Source organism: Mastacembelus armatus, chromosome 10 (genome assembly GCF_900324485.2).
Source record: "Mastacembelus armatus chromosome 10, fMasArm1.2, whole genome shotgun sequence".
NCBI lineage: Eukaryota > Metazoa > Chordata > Actinopteri > Synbranchiformes > Mastacembelidae > Mastacembelus > Mastacembelus armatus.
In genome coordinates, this window is record NC_046642.1 from 3,980,265 (window position 1) to 3,996,425 (window position 16,161).

The 16,161-nt window shown below is 38.4% G+C and overlaps 1 protein-coding gene across 1 annotated transcript; it reads left to right on the forward strand.

The window, feature by feature from the left end:
- The first annotated feature begins 930 nt into the window (after window positions 1-930).
- Window positions 931-15,816, forward strand: npm1b (nucleophosmin 1b). Its single transcript, XM_026330243.1, has 11 exons — window positions 931-1,023; window positions 1,322-1,404; window positions 2,526-2,645; window positions 2,789-2,882; window positions 3,121-3,212; window positions 3,569-3,645; window positions 3,746-3,818; window positions 7,120-7,218; window positions 11,449-11,544; window positions 11,636-11,710; window positions 12,952-15,816. The coding sequence occupies exons 1-11, from the start codon at window positions 975-977 to the stop codon at window positions 13,003-13,005; spliced, it is 912 nt and encodes a 303-aa protein (XP_026186028.1). The 5' UTR covers window positions 931-974; the 3' UTR covers window positions 13,006-15,816.
- Window positions 15,817-16,161: the final 345 nt, after the last annotated feature.

Genomic DNA, 16,161 nt, shown 5'->3' on the forward strand with positions numbered 1-16,161 from the left:
AACTCCAAACATACAGTCAGTGTCATAAGAGTCAAAAGCACTAGGAGCCCTACAACAGATGGTATGACCCCCATAGATTACACCATCACCCAGTCATGCTGGGGTTACGTGAAGAGACAGCTGAAATCCATAGAACTGAGGCAAGTTCTCAGAAACGTCTAAAGCAACTGCGCTGCCAAGTACTTGGATAAAGTTTGCACAAATGCAGCAAGGATGTAACATAACATTTTTGATTTCTTTCAGATGATTTCTATTTATTGCATTTTTATGGTGCATCATCATCTGTACATAATTTAAGTGTCTAAACTTTGTACAGCAATCTCAACCTTATCCACAGCATTGTAATATCAGTGAATATGATTTAAATTTAAAATTTTATTAGCATCAAAATGTACTTAAAGTACCAAAAGCAAAGCACCCAATCCACAGAATAGCCTATTTCAGAATTGTATGTATTATATTCTTAAGGGATTATAACTAATATTGCATTAATGTAGAAGCACTGAGCAGATGTTGCAGCTGCAAAATGTGCGGCTAATTGCTTTATGTGCTTTCCAGTAGTTTATCCATGAGAATGCATCTTGATTTATGAGCTGTTAATCATATTTTGTAGTAATCTTTTGAGTTAGTAATTAGTAACCAAAGCAGTTAAAATGAACGTAATGTAGTAGCTAGTATGTTTGCATCGCTCAAAGTCTAAACCCGATGCATTATTTTATTCTGTAATTATGATCGTTTATATTTGCTCATATTTAGATTGTAGTAGTGGATGTACTACATAGAGAAGGTCATATCTGTGCAATGACGGCGCCACCTACTGTTTATTAAGACAAATATCACTCCTATTTGTCCCGCCCATTCTCTAATTTTATTCGCTCAAGACCGTTTACGCGGATTCACTTTCTGCTTCCTCATTGGCTCGGTTGATGTGTCCGTCAAGCCAGTTTACGGAAGTGTAACCGCCCACTTCAAAGATGGAGGACGATATTTCAGATTTGAGCAGACCACAGATGTACTTGTTCGGTGAGCTGCTTTACTCTGACAAAACCTGAATTGTTCGGTCGCACAATCAGCTTTACCGCCACGTTATCACGCACCGCTAGTCTTTTATGATTTTTAGCTGGACGAAGTTAGCTTCAAACTGGCTGGCTAAACTGCCTGCCCTCACTCGGTGCCAGTTCAGCTCTTTTGTTAGCTTAGCCGATTGAGGCATGGTTAGCAGGGGGGTAACCTCCGTGTCTCCGACAATTTAGTGCATTCGTGAGTGTTTTTCGAGATAAAAGTGCAAGGATACGGTTGGTTATATGTCGTTTTTCCATAGGTTGTACCCTCAAATCGGACAAACGGGAGTTCAGGGTTGACGTGGAGGACGATGATACGGAGCAGCAGCTGTCACTCAAAGCGGTAAGAAGACGCTTTTCTCTGCCTTTATTTGCTCCTGGAATAACATTTCCAACCGATCAAGGCAAAATAACGACGTGTGTTGAGGAGAATTAGCGGTTTGATTGTAGCTACGTTAAAATGCTGGCTGCTTTAATGCACATGCAAGTTAGTACAAGTCAAAAGGTTTATAGAGGAAAGTTAGTTTAGTTTTAATGTTTGTTTGTTTCAGGGATTCGCTTTAAAAATCAGCAAAATATGTAAAAATGAATTAAATCTGCCAAATGAATATTAATGTGTTATGTACCTGTTGTTATGTTTAATTTCATAAGCTGCAAATCTTGTCATGATACCAAAGTTATGGTAAATTATGGTATATTAAGTACCTCGATACCACTACAGAAACCATACCACAACTTATTAGGAAGAAGTAGTTATAAAGCATAGTGAAGCACATAGAATTGAATGAATACAACACAAAGAAAAAATATTTTGACAATGTCACAGAGCTGTGGCGATTGTGGAAAGATGTCATAAAGCAACAAGAGTGATATATGTTAGTCACATTAGGATGGTACCAGTTAAAAAGTTGTCAAACTCTAATGGCGAACAAAGGTTGTTCATCCCAAATAGCTGTTGTTTTCCTATCACATTCCCTAATCGATACCCCGTCGCTCTTTAACTTATTTATGCAACTGGGCAAGTGTGTCGGCGAGATGCTTTGCCAAGTTGGACGTGTTGGCTCCGTTGGTTTAAAACATCAACAGGCTTGTCCTGACTGTTGGCTACATAAATTAAATAATAATTTCACTTTGTGCATCTGCTTTGTACTGACCAACTACACTTGACCAACTACTGATACCTATAAAACAAAGTACTGTACTGTAACAGCACGGTATTGCGATAACTTTCTAGTATCTGTACGGTGGGCAAGACTAACTAATTCAACATTTTTATTAATATTATTAAACTGTCTTCAGCAGGTGTCACCACTTATTTGTAAAATTTAAAAAGAAGAAGAAGAAGGTGTATGAGGCTGGTTGTTTGAAACCTGCAAGCATCGTTGTGCGGCAGATAAGGCAGAGGCTACTGGAAGCAGCATTCGCTTGATGATGGTGGTGTAAAAAGTTGTGCTGCTGTTGCAGGTGTGTCTGGGAGCTGAAGCTGAGGATAAGTTCCACCTGGTAGAAGTTGAAGGTCTCACTTATGACGGGAAAACAACCAAAGTGCCACTGGTGGTCCTGAAGCCGTCCGTCCTGCCCTCTGTGAGTCAGAACTAACACTGGCAGCTTTTGTCAAGTATTTAGGGGCCTGTTTAGTGGTATACAATGAGATATAAGTATAAAAGTTAATAACTATAAAAATGTCGATCCTGTTGTTATAAATGTTACTTTTTTTTATTGTTCAGATGAGTTTAGGGGGGTTTGAGATCACTCCTCCTGTTACCTTCCGTCTCCAGTCTGGTTCTGGACCAGTTCACATCAGTGGGCAGCACTTTGTTAGTGAGTATTACTGCAACTGCTGTTACGGCTGCAGATGCTTTTCTGCTAGAATTACATACACACATTTATAAAATATGACTCAGATAACAGTTCACTTTATCATGAATGAATTAACTATTGTATTTACCCTCTCAGCACCATGCCAGTTAAAGGTAGCTCAACTTCCCATGTCAGTGGACATAATGGAGCTTCATCTGACATCCATACAACACAGACCAGTAACCAGTTTGCTTTGTAGGTGTGAAGGATTCGGAGGATGAAGAAGAGGAGAACAACACATCACCGGTGAAGCGACCTGCGAGTCTTATGTTGGGGAAGAAGCCTCAATTGGTAGCTACCTCTGTTTGAATCCCTTTTGCAACTCCTGCCTATAACTCGTGAAGAAAGTTATCTTAGAAGCTAAAGATGCTAAAGATCATTTGTAACCATAGAAAGTCATGAAGTTTAATTGCCTGTATTGTATTTTAATTTGAGTTAATAGCAAAACTAAATAATGTTTTAACATTTTCTGAGGTTGAATTTGGTTTTTATTAGCTGCATTTATACAAAATAAGCTGAGTAAAACAACATTATTGTCACTTTGAGTCAATAACGTGAGGTGACATGCTTTGACAAAAAGTCATTTTTAAAAAGCTTTACCATCAAACGCTAATACCAGACAAGCTGATGATTCGTTTCTGTTATAGAAAAAACTGAAGATGGATTCGGACGATGATGATGATGATGATGATGATGATGAAGAAGACATTGATGAAGATGATGAGTATGTTTTCCTATCTTCTTAATTCTGTTTTTCTCTTGCATTTGTCTAGAAACAGCTCATATGTAACATCAGTTTTTTTTTCCTTTCTGCTTTTTTGTAGTGATGATGAAGATGATGACAGTGATGGGAGTGATGTAAAAACTCCAAAGGTTGTAGGAAAAGAGCTCAGAAAAGTATGTCTGGTTTTTAAATTTGCTCCTTTAATAATAATATCAGTCTAGACTTTGATTGAACTTGTAGAAAAGTAGCTTCAGGATATTGTAGAAAGAAATGTGGGGTGCAGTAAACAGTGTTTTATTTAAATCACATGCAGCAAAATATTGGAGCTTGTCAGAAACGACAAAGACGTGCAAAACCCAGTGTGACTTCAGTGACATTAAACAGGAATTTACTGAAAGTACAACAAACCAACTCAGCTATTAAAGCAGCGTGGTTAATTTGAAACTGTTTAATAACCATATGAAAGCAATATGAAAGATGAGGTTTTGTCTGGTCCATTTCCACACCCACATTTTTTTGTTGGAAATGAGATGCTGTTTGCTTGGAGTGTTTCCAATCCTCTGTTGTCCACCAGGTGTCAGGATAGCCAAGGGCTTAGCCTCAGATTTTTTTTTTATGTTGTGTAAAAGGCTTTTTTCTGCGTCGGTGCTGTCTGGCTGCTCCACTTTGTTCCTACCACATAATTTAAATTCCCACAGACTGTATCCTATAGTAGCATTTCATTTCAAGGCCCTTCCCATTCGTGCACTCACTGACCGTCCATCGTTTTGTATGAGACAAAACAGGGAACTTTTTCATCCTGTTCGCTCATGTTCCCACCTGTTTTCTGTGAGAAAAACACAGGGTCTGTGTGGCGTAATGATCGGATTTCTCCTCTGTAATCTGCCTGAATTCTCACTGTGTCACCAGCAAGACAGCACTATGTTATCCTATAGCACAGAGGCATGCAGGCACATACATAGACACTTATGCAGTGTTGACCTGTAGACTTTTAAACTTTTAAGTATACTTTCACATATGAAAAAATGCATACAGTCTGTAAACATTATATACATCTGCAGAGAAACACATTACATGTAGTTTCATACACACACATATACAAACCAGTTATGGGAAACATCTTACCCCATTTTTCTGTAACACCACATATCTTTGTCCCTCTGTCATCCCATTGTTATTATGATTGCTCCGTTTAATCGTCTCTCATGCCATTTTAGCTTTGCACCTGGCCTTTGCCTTTGAACACTTGTTTTGCGTGTTACCACAATCGCTTGCAAGTATGTGGGTGCATGCGTGTATCTGCCTCATTTTTACATCAGTGTCTGTTTATGATTTCTTCTGTTTTTTTTAACACTCTATCCAAGTGCAAACTGTGCCAGGCAAAAGATCAAAGCGGGGCAGATGCACATACCTGCGACGTGAGCACCAATCCTTGCCTCAGGGTCAGATGACAGCTGAGCATTTCTGTCACCTGTTGATTTATTCTGTTGTCTTCTCTTCCAATTCCTCCACCTGCACCCCGCAGTTTCTCTCCTCTATGACCTTAATCATCTTCATCATCCTTCTTCTCTTTGCTCATTGTCTCATTCTTTTGTAATGAAGGCTCAAAGCTTTTAAAACCTAAGCTTGGAGTAGTTATTAATTTACTGGTAATTTGGCACCTTAGTAATTACTATGACTTATTCTTTATTTCACGTTTTTGTTGGCTTGGTCAGAATGTCTCATGTTCTTGCTCTTTGATTAACCATATTGGATCTGAAAGAGATGTCAATGGCAGTTCTGTCCATTTATAGTTAAACCAGCAACACCAAGTGTGCAGAAAGCAAAAGGGTCTTATGTGGCTCTGGTTTGAAGTTTTCTGCCTGATGTGAAGAGAAAACATGTTTATGGAATTACATAATTTTCAGTTCTGATTTGGACCACATTAGATGTGTATTACAAAATGCAATCCTGAGGCATGTGGCCTACATGTGATTTGTATTTGGATGTTTTAATTAGGATTAGACAGCATTGCCATGACAAGCAAATCTTGCATCATTACTTGAGAAAATTATAATGTTGGCAACAGAGCAGACTGACTTTGCCAGTGTTTGAGAGCAATGCACACCAGTGTAAAAAAGTGAAACAACCTGTTTAAATGGCTTAAACTAGGAATTTTTCCTGTTTTTCAGATTCATTTTTCTTTCTTACTGGGTGATAGTTCATTCCTGCAACAAGACTTTGCTGCAATGACTGAACTTTCTGACGACTCAGGAGTATGAGAAACGAGTCAAATAACACTCAGCATACTAGCACTACATTAACGATGGGCATCTAACTGACCTCTGAACTTCTCCTGTCCAGTTTACTTCCAAATGAAACATAAACAACAAAATTGATGCGTTTCACTTCACTTCAAATTGTAACTGACTGAAAATACATGCAGTAGCAATAGAGGTAGCAACACAGTGGAATTACCATGTAATCTCAAAATACACAACTGAGTTTAAATGCAGTACATGTGCCCTGGTTCATCCATATATTTTCACTCCTATCCTTTTTATTTATTTAACTGTCTTCTAAGATTTTATCAGGCACTGCTGTAGGAAGTTACATGTGTAATTGCCTTGTAGCAACATAGGTAATTACACTTCTTTGCCCATTCCAATGTGAATACCAATGCAAAGAAAGGGTTGGTGCTCAGGAAATGCAGGTACTTGCCTCTGCTATTACAAGGTAATTACACATGTGGCTGAGAGCAGTGGAAGGCCTCCATTGTGGAGAACAACAATGACAGGTTATTGTGGTACTAAGTATCTGATCAGTGAGAAATTACCGAACATGCATAGTCTTTCCTTTTAATTTTGGTTGCAATTATGTTTTAGTACAGCCTGCAGATTTTTTTTTTTACTGCAATGCGTAATCAGAATAAATTCTGAATTCTTTGCATTGGGTCTGACAATATTGCTTCAGCTCAGGAATGACATTATTCTTTGACTCTTGTTTTTTCTCTTTTTGAGTCTGAAAGCCTTTTAAAACAATATCAATCTTGCATGTGTAAACTATTATGACCTTACAGGGATGGGAGAAAATAATGGGAACACCTCATGGCTAAAGACTTTGAAGAAAATTAACCACAACTGCAAACAATTCCTCAAATGTGGTTTGTTTTATGTTACTTGCCAATTATAATTTGTCAGCTATAAAAGAGGACTGGCAATTAGCACTTTGATATAGGAGTTTTCAAAACAACATGACCCATTTTCCAGAGGCCCAAAGAGGATAAGTTATTTTAATATCTGACATAAAGAATTAAATTCACACACTTAAAAAAGAAACTGAAGTTTCAATTGGAAAATTGGGGATATGATAAATATATAAGTATGTAGATGGTTGTTTTAGTAACAGTTGAATGCATTTTTATCAGAGTTTGCAGGTGTCTTACCTGGGATGTTTTGAGTTATGAGTCGTGGTTGTGTTTGTTTGCTTTCTCAGAGCCCAGAATCTTTAACTAAGAAGCCCAACAAGACTCCAGTGAAGCAAAACGGCCCTGCAGGAAAGCCATCAGGATCAGCAGTCAAACCACAGATTAAGGTATGGAAAGGCTTTATCACGTGCAAAGCTTTGTTTACTTTGTGTTCAGGATATAGCCCACATGGTTGTGGGTAATTTAATAAGCCATTAATGTGCACATAGAATCTGATATGAGTGTTAACCGAATGACTGATCCAGTTTAGATTTAGAATTAATGGAAATTCTCTGTTTGACTCCTTTTGTCTGTGGTCACTTAAAACTATGCAGAAGACCTGTGGATAATAAAAATAGTTTCACAGCACATTCAGAAAATAGAATTAGTTCCCCACAAAATAAGGTTGGATTCACACAGACAGTTGGTTTAGGTTATAACAGTGCAAATGGTGGACACTGTTTTATCTTTGGTCATGACAATCTTAAGGTAAATATCAGAAATATGTGTTCATGTTACAGAGTAATCCACCAAGAATGCACACTTGCCTGGTGATGTCAGGTTGCACTTCAGGAAAAGTTGAACCAGGTCCCACTTTTTTTTTTTCTTGTTTTTTTTTTGCACCACACTGTGTTGTTGTGGCAGAGCCCCCTGTGCTGCCAGCCCCTGCTGTGTAATACACTCCACCAAAACAGCTGAATTACAGTTCTGAGTGTGAATCCAGTGTAAAGCTTTGGAGAGCAATAGATTTAAAATTTCCTTTGCCAAAAAATGTGGACCTCCCTAGAATTTCCAGTAGTAAAGTCCTGCTAGCAAAATGCATTACACAATGTAGTTCACTTAAAAAGAAGAAAAAGTCCTATGCATGCAACTTGATCTTTTTATGTAACACAGTGTTTATGAAGGTTAGTTTTTGGATTTATGTGTAAAAAAAATAACTTAGAGAAACTTTTTCATTCCTCTGCCATTGCAATTAGCTCAACCTGATAGTTAATTTCTTGGAGGAATGTGTTGGACAGCCGCCTCTCAAAGCTCAAGGCTTGAACTCTGTCTCTTCTTAAGCAAACACACCTGACCTCTAAACGGTTTCCCGGGGCACGGTTTAAACCTGCGACCTCTTGGCCTGACCCTGTCGACTTTCCTTGCAGCCACCTTTGATGCCCTCTAGCCCCCTGTAGTACACATACGTATTAGTAAATACAACTTGGCAACTTACAGATTTCACAAAGCCTGTTATTGTAATAAAATAACTTGAGCAGAAGCTTAGTTTAGATAAGACACTATATATTGGCATGTGAATACCTGATTATACTAAAGTTGCACAACCTTATATTCAGTGGCAAAACCAATGCACATAAGAAAATTCTCATTTCTTGTCTGAAATCTTGAAATGAAGTGCTGTGATTGTTATCAAGTTAAACACTAAGCCACAGGATTGCTGAGGCGAGAAAGTGATTCCCCCTCAGGGTCTGTGTTCTTGCTCTGTGCTATTTCTGTAGTGGGCATCACACAGACATAACACAGTGACTCTTGAAGTGCTCTGGGGAGATTAGCTGATGGGCAGCTGAACTGTTGAAACCGTCCCACCAGTTTAGCTTTTGGGTCCGTGGAGCTTTGACTGCCCCCATCCCCTATCCACAACTGTTCCCTTTCTACAACCTTTTCACACCCCTGACTTCCTGGACACACCTTCTCCCAATTGCTCTCATTACCATTGTTTGATGTCTGGTGCAGCTTGTGCTTCCAGATGCCCCTGAGAAGTGAGGAAGCGGGCGTGGATGTCTGTTTTTTTTTTTCTTTCCTAAATGCAGGTGACTGGTCATTAGATTGGCTTGTCAGATCGGTTGCCAGTACCGCAGTTCTCACCTCTCACTACAGCCCAGCATATAGCTGCACTCTCTTGCATAACAGGCCTGACACGAGAACCAGCTAACTCAAGTTGTGCTGATCTGAAGTAACTTTATCATGCCTGCTGGTGTCTTTTGAGTGATGGGTTTGGAAAACCTGATACCATCGAGTACACATCACACTCATAAAGTTGTTAACCACTTCACTCACACTTATCCCAAAGTTAAGTTGTGAGTCATTGTTTTAGTGACTGATTGTGTTACTGCGGGTGCCTTAGTGCTTCTTTATTATTTAAGGCTGTTTGCTTATGTTGTTCTACCAAGCAGAGCTGTTGGGTATGAAAGATGTCCAAAATAGCAAACCCTGTTCTTATAGATATATGTAAGGCACAGGATTAGAGTCGTCGTTCCCAGTGACCTGAAGGGTTTCCCCAGACATGGGCCTTCAAAGCTCTCATTCCAAGAAAACGACAATTACAATCCCTGGACAGACCCGATGAGCAAAGGTGTCACAACCATGTGTTTGCTCTGGATTGAAGAGAAGAGATTGCATCAAATGATAGCGTGCTTGTGATTAAGTTCCATGTCTCGTGGCATCTGTAATCAGTGTCTGGCCCAGATGAAAAAGCTTGCTGGCTTTGTGTGTTTATCAGCTGTTTCAGGTCCACAGCTGTCCTTTGGAAGTAGAGAGCTGCCCGTAAATAATAAATACGTAGTGCATTTGCCTGGCCAGGAGCCAGGAGTGTATGTGCTCTTTTTTTTTTTTTTTTTTTTGTAGCAATGAATGTGTGTGTGTGTCAAGGTTTTTTTTCCTTATACCTTTTGATCCTTTGCTATAAAATACAGCTCGCTTAGGGACGGGGACAGATTATTGTAACGTTTAAAGTAAAGGAGGAATTCCACCTGTTTTTAACCATTTCAAGTCTTAGCTTGGTTCTCAAAACCTGAAGTTGCTAAAGGTGTTTAAGTACCAAGTAGTAACACAAAACACATGCTGATTGCTTTTATCCAAAGAGTCTTACCAGTAGATATGGATATGGAGTGAAATGTATAATATAAACCAGTTCTAACCGTATAATGAGTGGAAAATTGTTTTGCTTGCTTTTTGATTCCAAGTTATTTATTCCTGAATGTGAAATGTTGATGTATTGCTGTTCTCCCTAGTTTCTTTCTTACCCAGCTCAAGGCCATCTGCAGTGGTCTGAGAAAAACTGGACATGTTTTACACTTTACACAAGTGTGGTTGCAACCTATTAAATATCCAACCTAAGCATTGTGTGGACATATCTGTTGTCCTTGTTTTTCTTTTCTGAACAAGAATAAATAATATGCAACCATGGTAATTTATGAGAAAATCAGCCTAAATGAAAATGAGGGCACTTTTAGGAGTGACATGACAAAGATTGGAACTCAGGTATGATAAAAACTTAGGAACTATAAAATCCTGAAGAAATTAAATAAAATCTGAATCGAAGCAGCCAAAATCAAAATGATACCAAATCTGCTTTTAATGCATTATGATATGAATACAGGCCCTGACTCTAAAATAATTAGTGCCATCCTTTGCCCACACAGCTGTACATAGTGTAGTATATAACGAACCAAACAGAACCACCTCCCACAGAACTGGGCTCCTTAGGTTAGCTGTTTTTTGACTTGCTTAGTAAAAAGGTTGCTCTATAAGTTGCACTGGCTATCAATGAAACCCTGCAATTTCACTGGATTCCACACTGGCTTTACATGTAGGGACAAGCTCTGTGGCTTGTGTAACATGTAGTCACAGCGTATGGTGTGTGTGTGTGTCTGTGTTTTGTGTGTGTGTTGTGTCATATTCAGACACTTCCTGAGAACCTCCACCCTGTTCTGGACCCTCCTATGAGACCAGCAGACCCATTGCTCTTGTTGCTATCCTCAAAAACACACAGGGCTCTGTTGGTCAGAATAATTTCTGTGATGTCAGAAAAAGACAGTATTGTTTTAGTCTTGACCGCTCATAAGTGCTGAATAGAACATGTTGTTACTCAAGTACGGGAACCGTATTTGCACTGGGACCTTTTCTTCCTTAGTTCAGTTGTTGTCCATTAATAGAAAAGCACATTTGACAAAGAGTCTCCATTGCTCATTGCAGAGATGGGTCTTGCCCTCTCTTTCTTCTAAACAATAAAACATAATTTGTACCTGATGTATTAAAAAAAGATTGTGTCATTAAGCTAGAATTGTTTTTTTTTTTGTCTTTTCTATTTCTTTTTTTCTTCTTCCAACCTGTTGCCTACACCAGGCCTATAAACACAGACCCAGGCTAAATGGGTCACAGTTCATCACCAGTGATTTAGAATTGGTTATTTTATGTTGAGTTCAAATGAGAACACAGACAAGTGAACTCAAAAAGAGTAAAATAAGAAATATTGTGTCATAATATGAGGCTTATCTTTTTTTTATCTGCAACCATATAAATCTCTCTCTATTTGACATATCAATTAGTGTTTCTTATCTAGCTGATATATTTTTAAGACACCTGCCCCAGGAAAAGACAAACTCCAGCCTGGCCCCTCTAAATCTCCCTCTCTGACTGAGATTAAGAGCAAGTTGTCAGCGGCAGTCAAGGAGGTAAGGCTGTCATCCTCTTTTTTGCAAATGACCGCTCTTAAATGAATGTGACACATGGTTAAGCTGATGATTTAATGGGCTTTTTCATCAGGGGAAACCACTACCTAAGACAGAGCAGAAGTTTGAGAATTTCGTGAGGAGCTCTTTTAAAATCTCAGACAAAAAAGTAAGTAATAATATGGGTTTTAATATGTATGTATTTATTTATTGCACATTGTTTTGAGACCCCTGATAACCTGGCATCTTAATTGTCCATATTTTATAGTTTGCTCTCTTAAGTCATGTGTGAACTTTTGCTTTTGCTGTTTATGCATTTAGTTTCATAGGCACTGATCCCGGGGGGAGATGTTTTGCCAGGTTTCTAGAAATGCTCCAGTCACTTGGTGTTAGAAGGCATCTGCATTTTCACAACCTTCATTTTAGCTTTAAGAGCTCTTTTCTGTGATGGATACCGAGGAATGCATTATTGTTCCTCACACTGTCCTCATACCTTACACCGTCTATTAAGCCTCGAATGTCTCTCCAGCACAGCGAGTTCTATTTGAATTATATTCATTTTGTGTCAGCGGGCTCTTTCAAGATGGAATGGGAGTACACCTGCCAAGGCAAACTCTTTTTCTGTGATTTACTGAAGTGTGTGTCTTTTGTAGCCCTAATGAAGGGACTGGTGGTATGTGGATGGTACCAGTCTCTTTCACATTCAAGGCCTTTGACCAACCCCAAAAGAAGGTTTTTCTAAATGTAGGACTTAAATCTTTTCTAATGCTGCTTGTCATTACCGAAGATAAACAACAGTTCCCACGCATTGTTTTGTAGAGCGTGAACTAAGCGCCCCAAAACCCTTAGATTATCACCACAGACTAACTTATTCCAGGCAGTGTGTCCGATGGTAATGCTGCGTTTTCCATATTAAAGCATTTGCTAGAAGGTGATCGCTTGAAAGGGGCTTTTCAGACGTTCATTTTTGATTACACTGCAGTGTTCAAATGTTAACTGTACAGTTATGAGAGCAGGTGAAAGCTCTTTAGTGTGGTGCGAGGGCTGGGCGGACAAGGAAAAGAGTGGGGGTGGACTTGGGTTGGGGAGAGCTTGTTGATCCCAGTGTGTAGAAACATCTGTGGAAGTGCTTTGGTTTCATCAGCCAAGGCTGAGATCTGTCAGACCTGGAGCACCTAGTCATATACTCTGGTATGTAGTGCTGCCCCCACCCAACCCGCTTGTCGTTCCCCGGCAGCCCCATCTAAACTCAGTGTTCCCATAGGCAAGACGCACAAAAGCATGTTGTAGTAAAAGTGAGTCATGTGCCTCATGCTGTATAACACTTCATTTGGATCATTTGTAATTTCTTGCTCTATTTTTTTCTTATTCTGTTGTTATCCCTCTCTCCCCTCTCCGTACTTTCCTCAGGTAGTCAAAGACCTCTGGAGTTTTGTACAAACACAGAAGACTGAGAAGAAGTAACATACCTTGTACTTTGAGGCATTTGTATGTTTTGCATCCTGTCAGACATTTAAAGGCACAGTCAGCGAGATTTCCTACTCAGCCTTATCATGTCAGCATTGCTAATGTAGAGTGAACAGATGGACTTAAAATGGGTAAAGCCATTGGTGATTCAGGTGTGGGCCAGGTTTGTGGTTCGCTCATTTGGCAGACTGCAGATCTCCCATAAGGAAAAACTGTCCACTTTTCAAATTGCACCACCTATAAGGAAGGAATGTAATAGTGTCTTTGAGTAGGACATGCAGATGTCTATTTTACTTTCCTACAAAACAAAAATAGCTGTTGCAATTTTAATACTTTCACACCTGCATGAAATAAATGCTGCACCTGCAGACTTTTATAGCAGCAATAAATAACAGATATGTACATAATTGTGTAACAACAAATTCTCGACTTCAAATAATCAGAGCCAAAGACAGACAGAACAAGTTAGTCATTTCAGCATTACCACAAGGAGTCACCAAAGGCAAAGTGTCAGCACGAATGTCGAATGTCTGCAACAACAGACATACTTTCTTACATACGTTTTATCATATGGAAATAGAAATACATCACCTAGGAGCAGTGGTGGCAATCTGGCATATTGGGCTTATTCACAGTGGGCTGACATACAATATAATTTAATGTTTCTTTTTAACCAAAAAATGCATTGGCCAACAACTGGACCGAAAAGCAGTCAAGAGCAATCGAGTACACTGTCCATGGCTTTGATTACTGATTGTGGTGGGCCATCTAGGATGAAACAGGCTAGAGCCAATGTGTTGTCGTAATCCAGCCATGGCTTGGCAAAAGCATAAGATCTTTGGGAGGTTCTGAGTTTTCACAACAGAAACAGAAACCGTGGTTGTTCGCGAGGAAGTTACAATATTGTTGATGTTGAGATCACGGCAGAAAAAATGGTAGCAGCTCCAACACAGATAGCATGTGAGTCAAACAAACTCAAGTTTCTCTTAAAACTTGCTGATCTGACTGTGTACCTCCACCAGATGTGTAATGTTAACCTCTGAGGATGTGAACAACCAGTGCTTCCAAGGACGTTAAAAGTTAATATATCAGCGGCTTGACTTTCAAATTACAGAAGATATTTCCTTCCTTGCCTGTAGATGGCGACACCTGTGTACCTACATCTTACTGGTTTGAGTTTGCTGCTTTGTAATTGGATGATGACTGAGCCTGGTTTTAGGTACTTTGCATCTGTGACACTGTGTGTCCCTTATATCAATAATGCATTAGGAGATACCGCTGAATGTGCCTTTAAATATCTGTACTGTAAGCAGATAAATCGGACTCCCATTTTTTGTGAATTTGAGCAGTATAGACGAGGATGGTGAAGACTGCTGATACAGGGGCAGTTTGACAATATTGTCATCAACCAGTGACTTATTTTTCCTCTGAAGTGTTATGTTTATTTTTTTATTTTTTTTTCTGGGCTCTGTCTGGCTTCACAAAGTGTTTTTAACTTGCAACAATTCAGACTGTTTTTTAATTTTAACTGGCATAAATGCTCCTTACAAACTGTGCAGAAACTCATTAGTGCATATTGAGAATACAGATTTTTATATTGTTTCTGAGGTTGATCATAGCAACTCCTGTCCTGTCTTTTTACACACACACACACACACACACACATATATATATATATATATATATTTCAATTTGTTTGAACACCAAGGTGTTCCATTTTATTTTTGTAGTAGTAAAATGGATAAGAAAACAGACTTATATTAAAGATCAATAAACCTACGTGGATGTGTGAAGTGTAACCCGGCTGCTCTTAACATATCTTTACAATTAGTCTGTTTAGCAAACAAGCAGTGTTTAGTCCTGTGATTTACCAGAAACACCCAACATTTCTTAATGTTTTCCCTATACATTCAATGAAAAAACGAGTTGGTCTTAATTTAGAATCAGCTAAACACACAGAACAAATATTAGACATTCTGACTGGGACTAATTTTGGTCGACACTATCGCTTGTAACTAAAATGCTCGTGTAGGCAATGTACAGACATTTTTAAGAATATTTTGAGCTGTATAAAATCAAAATAGATTACTCTTTTTTTTTTTTTTTAATTAATGTACATTCATTCAAAAAAGGCAAATAGATTAACTAGACCCACGAATATATTTACAACTTTGTACTGACACTGTTTTCAGCGTGTTTCTATGTACTTTTATGCACTAAAAATAGATACCAAGACTGATTATCACAGGTTATGTCATTATAATCACAAGGTATACATCAGTAAATTGATGACAATAATCATGCACATAGACTGTGGTTAAAATGTGCTTCTGATACTGTATAATATTGGCAGTTTGACACTATCCTTAATCAGTCGAGTTGCTTAGATCAGCCTTCCTGTTTTCTGTAAAAGGTATTTGAAATTGCTTAGTTATAAATGTTACTACCTAATTTACTTTAGGTACGTGAAAACACCCTGATATTTTACCTAAATCTAAATATTGCATTTTAATCTGTATCTGTAATCTCAGTACACTGAGTTTTCTGAGCAGGTTGCCAGCCTGAGTTCATGTCCTTTTCATAATTGTTTTTAATACTTACCTTGTATCAAACATATGTTTCCCGTTATGTAAATAAATCTCTTGCTTTTATTTACAAGTATGGCAGCTGAGTAATAACATTTCATAATAAGCTGGTTTTGCGGCTTGGGTTTTTTTTGTCATGGTCTTTATTTGAAACATGTTCTAGGTTAGTGCAGAAAATGTTTTGCGATTTCCCATTAAAATGTGTGAGAGGTTGTTTCCCTAACCTGTATGTCTGGGGTCTCATTATTTTTAATTATGGTAAAACTAGTTGAAAATTGCGTCTCATCAATAGGTGCATAATCAACTGGTCATTCCTGTTTTTGATTGGATAAGTTTTGTTTAAACTCCATTTACTGTGCAGCCAGAGCGGTATTGTGTCATTACATTTTTAGTTGTAGTAAGAATAAAGAAATTCTAACATTTGTCTATGATTTATACTAAATTCAACGATTGCCTGTAATATTGCTTAGTATCTGTAATCTGAAATACCTACTTTAAAATCAGTATTTTGTGAGAAATTGTCTAATAGAAGATTTGTGCATATTTCCTGCAAATGTCAATACAAATG

Coding starts and splice junctions, on each gene's coding strand:
- npm1b (XM_026330243.1), top strand. CDS start 975: ATGGAGGACGATATTTCAGATTTGAGCAGACCACAGATGTACTTGTTC. Junction 3,819..7,119: donor TAGGAAAAGAGCTCAGAAAA/GTATGTCTGGTT, acceptor TTGCTTTCTCAG/AGCCCAGAATCTTTAACTAA. Junction 11,711..12,951: donor TTAAAATCTCAGACAAAAAA/GTAAGTAATAAT, acceptor TACTTTCCTCAG/GTAGTCAAAGACCTCTGGAG.